Source organism: Macrobrachium rosenbergii, chromosome 9, assembly GCF_040412425.1.
Source record: "Macrobrachium rosenbergii isolate ZJJX-2024 chromosome 9, ASM4041242v1, whole genome shotgun sequence".
Classification (NCBI taxonomy): Eukaryota; Metazoa; Arthropoda; class Malacostraca; order Decapoda; family Palaemonidae; genus Macrobrachium; species Macrobrachium rosenbergii.
Window position 1 is genome coordinate 13,839,950 of NC_089749.1, and position 10,212 is coordinate 13,850,161.

The following is a 10,212-nucleotide window of genomic DNA, read 5'->3' on the forward strand; positions in this document are numbered from 1 at the left end:
AGGTATGAAGTAATTATATATATATATATATATATATATATATATATATATATATATATATATACATATATATATGTATATATAACAGTATATATATAAACATATATGTATATATATATATATATATGAGATTATTTAAAAACAAGTTAATCAGTATCACCACAATGACATTCCACTTCGACCTTTTTTAGATAAAACAAGGAAAAATAAAAATGACAAACAAATACCAAATATTATACTGTTGCCAAACCATACCTCACACCCCCACCATTCCAATGACTCATCCCTAAAATTCCCGAATTCTCTCGGCTGCAGGGGAGATGGAATTAGCTGGAATGAAGGAATCGGAAATCTACTTCTACGTGAGGATCGTTTGCGAGTGTCTGACGGTGATCGGGTCCCTGGCTTATCTCATAGGGGCAGCCAACGAGTGCAGGTTCCAGGGGGGAAAGATGTTCGTCGAGAATCTGGTAGGAATATATTCCAGGTTGTTCCAGGTTTGGAATAATACAGATTCCTACTGGTGTCGTGAACCTGGGTATTGCTTGTGAACTGGTAGGAATATTTTCCAGGTTTGGACTTACAAATGTTCCTACCGGTGTTTATGAATTATATAACAGTCTCTGGTAGGAATATATTCCAGGTTTGGAATGATAAAGATTCCTACCAGTGTCGTGAAACTGAACAGTGCTTATCCATTATAGTCTCTGGTAGGAATATATTCCAGGTTATTCCAGGTTTGGAATGATAAAGATTCCTACCAGTGTCGTGAAACTCAGTAGTGCTTATCCATTATAGTCTCTGGAAGGAATTCTTTCCAGGATTTTCCAGTGTTTTAAGTTTAGTACAGCTAACTGAGACTTTTATCTTCCCTTAATCTTCCAGAGTTTTATCTTCCCCTTTATCTTCCAGAGTACAGTGCCCTCACGAGTGCTCTTCCTAGGGGCATGCATCATGGCCATGGTCATGGTGGGGCTGAGAGCATTCTGCATGTCGGAAGGAGAGGACCTGGTAGCGGTTATGGTTATGCTCTGTACGGGGCCCTACTTTCTGTTCTTCTGCAGGCAAGTTTATTATGGTACTTGTGTTGGGGAACGTGAACAGTTGTAGTTATGCTCTATACGGGGCCTTCTTCTTCTTCTGCAGATGATTATCTTACGTTTTCACTTGATCTTATTTCATTTGTTTTATTTCACGAGAACATTAAACTGTCATAGATATTGTCTGTAAAGGGCGTATTTGTTCTTATGTTAGTGAGTACTTTTTATTAAATTTATGGCATTTTTATGAATCAACTTGCTGTAATGCATACAGACAATTATATCCTTGTGTAGGTGTGTGTGTGTATATATATATATATATATATATATATATATATATATATATATATATGCATACATATTATATGTACATATACATAATATATATACATATATATATATATGTACACACACATATATATATATATATATATATATATATATATATATATATATATATATATATATATAAAGTGCGTGTGTGCTTGTGTGTGTGTCAGTTCTTTTCACTTTATATCAATAATTAGATTTGTTTTTATGAATGTAGGAAGCAAAAGTATACGATAGGAATACATGAAATGAATGAATGTTTCTTCCATGGAAAAATTCCTTCAAGTTTTTATCAATAAGTAATTTAATTCCTGTCTGCATGACCATAATTTTTGCGACTCCAATCTACAAAAAATGTAAGAAAACGATAACAAATGCAAACCCTACCCTCTATTTTCAACTGCAAGTGAGATGTGAGTAGAGACAGAGAGTCTCACTTTACAACAGGGCCTGTAAAACCCAATTTTTCGGGACGTTCCCCGGTCCTTCCTCCTAAACCCAGGTGACACCCCAGGTTCTGTGTGAGGTCTCTCCTCTTTAACAGGTCACACCCAAAGTCTGCCTAAGTGTGAAAGTATTTAATAAGTAAATATGGACTGAATGAATTTTCTATTAGAAAATAATATATGACTATTTTTTTATTTTCAACTCAAATTCCTAATTTCTGTTATCGATAACTAAAATCATTGCAACACCAGTTGACTTCAATCAATCAATCAATCAACTGAGATCCTCTTCGCTCCTAGGTCACCATCCCCACCCCCATCACCCAAAATCCTAAGTCATACCCTCCCCCCCGCCCTCCCAGCGTCCCAGGTCATGTCAATGTATTGAAACTCTCTCTCTCTCTCTCTCTCTCTCTCTCTCTCTATGGGTCGGGTCACGTCAATGTATTGAAACTCTCTCTCTCTCTCTCTCTCTCTCTCTCTCTCTCTCTCTCTCTCTCTCTATGGGTCGGGTCAGGTCAATGTATTGAAACTCTCTCTCTCTGTACTACTACATGAGTCACGTATACGTAATGAAAATCTCTCTCTCTCTCTCTCTCTCTCTCTCTCTCTCTCTCTCTCTCCGTTTCGGGTCACGTATGTATATTGAATCCCCCCCCTCTCTCTCTCTCTCTCTCTCTCAATTGTGTACCGAGCCACCGGGCGCAGTTCATTTCAGAAGAACCGCGCAGCACCAGGCGCAAGGGGTCCAGCGCCCGGCCAAATGATTTGAACCCCTTTGTCCTCATTTGACTTTCAAAACTGACTTAGTTGGGGCCAATCGGATCGAAGGGAAACAAGGCAACAGCAGCAGTAGCAGCAGCATTTCGCCTGACGGGGGAAGCACTACGGTTATCGGGAAGGTCACTCGTAATACTCCGAATAGCTTCGCAGCTCGATGCTCGTAGAGGGGGTTGGGGGCCACCACGCTTATGCTTTGCTTATTTTTCTCTTCTTCTTCCTCTTCTTCTTCTTCTTCTTCTTCTCCTTCTTCTTCTTCCGAGTTTTCGTCTTTTTCTCCTGATTTTCTTCTTTAAAATGTTTCTCTCTCCTTGTTTTCTTCTTCTTCTTCTTCTTCCAAGTATTTCTCTTTTTCTCCGGTTTTATTCTTCTTTAAAATGTTTTTGTCTCCTTCTTCTTTTCTTCTTCTTCTTCCAAAAGTTCTTCTTTATCTTCTTCTTCTTCTTCTTCTTCTTCTTCTTCCAATGTTTTCTCTTTTCTTTTTATTTTCTTCTTTAAAATGTTTTTCTCTCCTTTTTTCTTGTATTTTCTTTTTTTTTTTCAAGTATTTCTCTGTCTCCTAATTTTCTTCTTCTTTAAAATGTTTTTCTCTCCTTTTTTTCTTTCATTTTCTTCTTCTTCTTCTTCTTCTTCTTCTTCTTCTTCTTCTTCTTCTTCTTCCAATTATTACTCTTTATCTCCCTACTTTCTTCTTTAAAATATTTTTCTCTCCTTTTTTCTTTTATTGTGTTTTCTTTCTTCTTCTTCTTCTTCTTCTTCTTCTTCTTCTTCTTCTTCTTCTTCTTCTTCTTCTTCCAATTATTACTCTTTATCTCCCTACTTTCTTCTTTAAAATATTTTTCTCTCCTTTTTTCTTTTATTGTGTTTTCTTCTTCTTCTTCTTCTTCTTCTTCTTCTTCTTCTTCTTCTTCTTCTTCTTCTTCTTCCAAGTGTTTCTCTTTCTTCTTTTAAGTGTTTTTCTCTCATTGTTTTCTTTTAGTCTCTTCTTTTCTTCTTCTTCTTCTTCTTGTGTAAAGTGTTTCTGTGTCTCCATGTGGCATCACTCTATTTATTTCCTTCTTCTCCTTCTTCTTTTAAGCGTTTCTATTTCCCTAATTCTTTGAAGTATTCTAATGATTTTTTCTCTCTCATTTCCTTTTCCATTTTTAGGACTTCTTCTCTCCTATTATCTGTCGTTTCCGTCCTCTTTGAAGTGTTCATATCTCTCTGTCAGGCATTATTTACTCTCTTAGGTGTTTATTTCTCTCTGCCTTTATTTTGTGTTTACTTTCCACTTGTTTGTCCTCTCTGACGTGAAACGGAATCACCGAAAAGGCTGAGAGATAAAAGGTAGTTTCACAAGGACAGGTGAGAATCTCTTTATTCCTTACCTAACGTATTCTTTTGGGGATGGTTCCTTATGAATAGGTTTCATCTTCTGAATAATAATAATAATAATAATAATAATAATAATAATAATAATAATAATAATAATAATACACCACGCTGACGCAACGACAAAGTCAGTGCTGGCATAAGGCCAACACAAATTCCTTGGGAACTTTGTGTGGGGTGATAAAAAAATCTCGTCTAGTAATCATCTCTCAGGCGTAATCTACTTAAGTTTGGTCTTCATATAAATCGCGTCAGTTTCTTGTAACTTAAAAATGTAAAAAAAAAAAAAAATGAAGTCTGATTATATCAAATTTACAAAGAAAAATACTTCAATTCCTCGATTTTTTCCCCTTAATTTTCAGGAATTGGCTCATATTATTGATGTCCGTTTCTTCTACCTTAAAAATGTAAAAAAAAAATATAATAAATGAAATGAAGTCTAATTATATCAAAATTGATACAGAGAAATACTTCGATTCGTCTTATTTTTTGTTTAACTTAATTTTCAGTAACTGGCTCATCTGTATTTTAAATTTTCAACATTTTTTTTTTACTTAACCAACATTTTCAATTTTTTACTATTTAATGAAAAGTTTCCTGATTGGCAGTTCCAGCTAACGAAAGAAATGCAAATATTCCATAACAATTCATGGAAGCCATTTATATTATATTATATTTTTTAGTGAAATATTATCTAGAGTCCATTTAATTCTTTGTATCTACTTAATAAAAAAATTGTTAATGTTTTTGTTGCAAAGGGTATTGGCGACATTCATGAAGATGGAAGTTCTTGGAAGGGGAGATTGAATATTATTTAGACAGTGACGAATTTTTCGCTGCAAGATTTCCAAAATAAAATAGAACTGTGGTTCTTGTGACCTACATATATATATATATATATATATATATATATATATATATATATATATATATATATAAATATATATATATATATATATATATATATATATATATATATATATATATATATATATATATTAAATATATAGGATATTAAATAATGATATGAACAAAAAATATTAAATTTTCCAGACTCTTTGCAAAGGTCTCTCTCTCTCTCACAAACACAAACACACACACACAACACACACACACACACACACACACACACATATATATATATATATGTGTGTGTGTGTGTGTGTATTTGTGTTTGTATGGGAGAGAAATTTTAGCAAAGGGAGTTCATATAATTATTTAGTATCCTAATTTAAGTCGGCGACCAGCACTATTATCCCAAGTACTTCGCATTTCCAATCAAAACTTTATGATAATGATTGCTAATATATAATTATCCAAAATCCACTTCACGATAAAAGTGTCATTAGCATCACTGCATGATTAAACTAATCGAAGATAATATGGCTTGCATATTCGTAACTGAATTGCCATAATGAACACTTATGAGTTGAACAAGTACATGTGGACGAATGTCACTCTAATTGTCGTTATCATAATCATCATCTAAATCATCTCTGTTATATGATAGAACATTAATTTTAATTATCATCATCATAAATAGCTTCAATATCTTTCCATCATATGTCAACTTTTGCTCTTAAAACCATGTGAATAATAATTATGCCCAGTCATTACATTCTCCACAAAATAAAACATGTAAAACACGCGCTGAAGTTTCTTAGGCGCAATCGAGTTTTCTGTACAGCGTGTAATGCTGTATGAAACTCTCAGCCATGGCCCATAAAACTCTCAGCCGCGGCCAATGAAACTTTCATCCACGGCCCGGTGGTGGGTGGCCTGTGTTGCTGGCACCTATACCGGTGCCAGACGCATGACCATGTCTAACTTTAACCTTAAATCAAATAAAAACTACAGAGGCTAGAGGGCTGCAATTTGGTATGCTTGATGATTGTAGGGTGGATGATCGACATACCAATTTGCAGCCCTCTAGCCTCAGTAGTTGTTAAGATCTGAGGGCGGATGGAAGGACAAAAGCCATCTCAATAGTTTTCTTTTACAGAAAACTAAAAACTACGATGTCATCATACTCATTCATTCAGATATTTCCAATGTATGAATCTCCTGATTTATTTACACTTTTCTTCTTCTTCTTCACAGAGGCTTCAAGACAGTGGGTCCTATGGTCACTATGATTTACACCATGTTAGTCGGCGACTTGCTGAGATTCGTGACGATCTACTTTGTGTTCATCATGGGATTTTCTCAAGGTATCTGGAGAACTGCATTCACTCTTGAATTCTGTTTCAGTCTGCTTGTATTATGTAATTGGTGTTACCCATGTCCAAGAGAGAGAAGGTCTACCCAACTGGGTGGAGTCTCCTCCCACCTGGGGTAACTACGTAGGCGGATGACGTATCTTAGAGGTACCTGCTCGTCACGACAATTCGCCTGCTGACGCAATAAGGAGGTAGACAAAGCTCCGCCTACATGGGGGGTTTGGGGGGAAGTAAGCAGACCTTCTCCTCTCTTGGCCTTGGTGTTACCTATAGATGTCCAAAGCGCCTACGAAAACCTACGCAACCGATGTTAACTAATAATGATAACAGCGAGTTAACAACAAATGTAAACTAACTGTAGTTTCCTTATTTTACGAGACCAGATGTGTCTGGAGAAATGTACATGAACAAAATTCGCTCTCGAGTTCTATTTCACTCTGTTTATATTACGCAATTCAGGTAATCTATTGAAGTGCAAAACACCTATGAAAACCTACGTAACCTAAGTTAACTAATAATCGCAAAGGGGTTTAACCACCAATGCTAAAACGCCTTAGCTAACGAAGACTCACTAAAGCAACGTCTCCCTGGGAGAAATTTATGACGATCCCGATGAAAGACGCTCGTTTTCTTTCTCCTCCGCCTCCTCCTCCCCCTCCTTCGCCTTATTGGTCACGAACATTTCTTGTACGGGGGCATTCCTTTGACGAGATCTTTCTAAAACTTCGTCATAAAACTCCGCCTGAAATACCAGATGAAGACCTTCTGGTGCCGCTGAAACGCAGAGGCATTTTCGCGCTGTTTTGCAGTTGCCCGGGTTTTCCCGTCGAACCGTTTCTGTCATGGTGTGGGATATTCTCGTCACGGAATTTTGTTCGACTTGAGAGAATTCTCAGTATCCAGGGGAATGCTTTTTCGATCCGGTGGTTTCTGCGCCCGTGACAATTATCTTTTGCCTGAGAGTTACGGAGAAACGTGAAAAGCTCGAAATGGAAGGTACAAGAGGAATCATTGATGGTGTCACGTCCTGATTTGAAATGTCAGAAATTTCTCTCTGGTTCTGAACTGAACTGAGAGAAGACCTGAGTAGTACTGACTGTCGTCTGTCGTTGTCGGATAAGCGTCTCCTTCTGAAGCTGTCGTTCTGTGGTATCCTTTGCATTAGGTCCTATCTTTATCTTGCCCTCTTCTTCGATTTACTTCATCTCTTACGTAAATAAAGCAACTAAGTTTCCTTTAATTTTCAAGCCCGTGTGAAATGATTAGCTATGAATTTGACGAATGGAACTGTAAATATTTTCCAAATCACTACATTCTCCGTGAGAAAGCTCGAAGGTTTTATAACTTGTACCTTTAATTAGCAACAGACTGAAGTATTGTAAAGCAAAGTCTACCATAGATAGTTGCCATAATCGTTACGAAGCCAGCAAACATGAACAATCAAAAAAGAAAATCATGAAGAAGGGGAACTTTTAAGAAACAGATGAATGATGAAGCAACATGATGAAAGGAGTATCATGAAATAATGAATGAAATGACAGTTACTGACGTACGGTTAAAGAATATTTTGTAAAAAAAAAAAAAAAAAAAAAAAAAGCGTCGAAGTTTCTTCGGCGCAATCGAGTTTTCTGTACAGCGTATAATCAAGGCCACCGAAAATAGATCTATCTTTCGGTGGTCTCGATATAATGCTGTGTGAGCCGTGACCCATGAAACTTTAACCACTGCCCGGCGGTGGCTAGTTCTATATCGCTGCCAGAAGCAAGATTATGGCAAATTTTAACTTAAATAAAAACAAAAGCTACTGAGGCTAGAGGGCTGCAATTTGGTATGTTTGATGACTGCAGGGTGGGTGATCAACATACCAATTTGCATCCCTCTAACCTCAGTAGTTTTTAAGATCTGCGGATGGACAGAAAAAGTGCGGACAGGAAAAAGTGCGGACGGACAGACAAAGCCGGCACAATAATTTTCTTTTACAGAAAGCTAAAAAAAAACGATAACTTCAGTCGGTTTCACTTTTATTTTGATGTACGAACGTGGGTGTATTTTCCCTGGAACAGTGAAACATTTTCGGAGAAAATCATTCGTTCTTACATATTCAGCGACCAGTGTTTTTTTTTCTCGAAAGGTTAGGTATTATCATCAAAGGTGAAAGGTTATAATATACGTATGAATGTTTGCGTTTTTTTTTTCTTTTTCTAAAGCCGTTGATTACGTTTTAGTGATGTACTGAAAAAATATGTACACAATTATGATATAAAGGTTGTCGGTTGTGTGATTAACTTCTACTGCAATTATTATTATTATTATTATTATTATTATTATTATTATTATTATTATTATTATTATTATTATTATTATTGTTATTGTTATTATTGTTGTTGTTGTTGTCATTATCATCGCTCCAATCTTCATTATTATTATTATTATCATTATTATTATTATTTATTATTATTGTGTGTATTATTATCCTCTCTTTATCTTCACCAGTATCACCATCAGCATCACTACCCTATTCAAGCATAAAATAAACCTAATCACCACCTGTAATATTAAGTCCAGTCGTTAACTCGTCTCATACGTGTCTTTCTTATCCCTACCCACAGCCTATTACGTCATCTTCAGCTCCTTCCAGAATCCCACATGCTCCTCCATCCCTCATCCCATCACCGTCATCATCATCATGTCCTATTCATGAGACATAATAAACCCTAAGTGCACCGACCACGAGGTCACTGGGAAGGTGAGATGGTGTTGTGTCCAGTCGTCTTACTACTGGAACGGTTGCTGCTGGATAGGTGTGCTTCTATCCCTGCTGGAAAAAGGTGTACCTGGGACAGCTGGAACGGTTACTGCTGGATCTTCTGGGATGATTGCTACTGGAATGGGCTGTTGGATAGGACCTGGGATGGTTGTTGCTGGAATGGTTGCTGCAACCCCACTGCAGGAGAGGCAGCTGGAGTGTACGACTGGAAAGTTTACTGCAATGGGTATGTTGGATCATGGAAAAGTTTCTGCTGGAAAGGAACTTCGGTATTGCTAGACATATTGCTGGGAGTGGTTGCTGCTGGAGTGCACTGCTGGAAACTGAAAAGGTATTGCTGGAAGGTGAGATGGAAATGTTGCTGCTGGAAAATCTACTGGAGGAAAGGTTGCTGCTGGAAAGGGTCTGGAGGAAGGTTGCTGCTGGAACGGGTGCTGGAGGAAAGGTTGCTGCTGGAACGGTTGCTGCTGGAACGGTTGCTGCTGGATAGGGTGTACTTCTGAGATGATTGCTACTGGAATGGTTGCTGTTGGATAGGGTGTACTTCTGGGATGGTTGTTGCTGGAATGGTTGCTGCTGGAAAGGATACTGCAGGAGATGTTGCTGCTGGAAAGGGTGTACGGCTGGAAAGTTTACTGCTGGAATGGGTACTGTTGGAAAGGGTGAACTACTGGAAAAGTTTCCTGCTGGAAAGGGTACTGCTGGAAACGGTATTGCTAGAAAGGGTATTGCTGGAGTGGTTGCTGCTGGAAAGGGTGTACTGCTGGAAAGGTTGTTGCTGGAAAAGGTATTGCTGGAAAGGGTACTGATGGAAATGTTGCTGCTGGAAAGGGTACTGGAGGAAAGGTTGCTGCTGGAAAGGGTACTGGAGGAAAGGTTACTGCTGGAAAGGGTACTGGAGGAAAGTTTACTGCTGGAATGGTTAGTCTGGAAAGGGTGTACTACTGGAAAGGTTGCTGCTTGAACGGGTACTGCTGGAAAAAGTATTACAGGAATGGTTGCTGCTGGAAAGATTGCTGCTGTAAAGGTTACTGCTGGGAAGGTTGCAGTTGGAAAAGGGTACTGGAACGGTGAGAAAAGTTGGATTCACTGCATTTGAGATTCTGGACACATGCAGTCTATTCTGGAATGCATAAAGCAATATATTTTTTGGGAGGGTAAATTAACACTGTCTATGCTCCTCAGTTGTAAGTTATTCCCAGGATATAGTGAATTCGATATTAAGTGGTATTTGTGGCTTTATATTTGTGAATTTA

General features: G+C 37.5%; 1 protein-coding gene across 1 annotated transcript in view; it reads left to right on the forward strand.

Moving 5' to 3' along the window:
• Positions 1-10,212, forward strand: part of nan (transient receptor potential cation channel subfamily V member nanchung) — an 80,284-nt gene that overhangs the window by 63,522 nt on the left and 6,550 nt on the right. Inside the window, 4 exon segments of the mRNA XM_067109312.1 lie at positions 316-470; positions 913-1,064; positions 6,071-6,180; positions 8,799-8,935. Coding sequence (XP_066965413.1) covers positions 316-470; positions 913-1,064; positions 6,071-6,180; positions 8,799-8,935 — 554 coding nt within the window.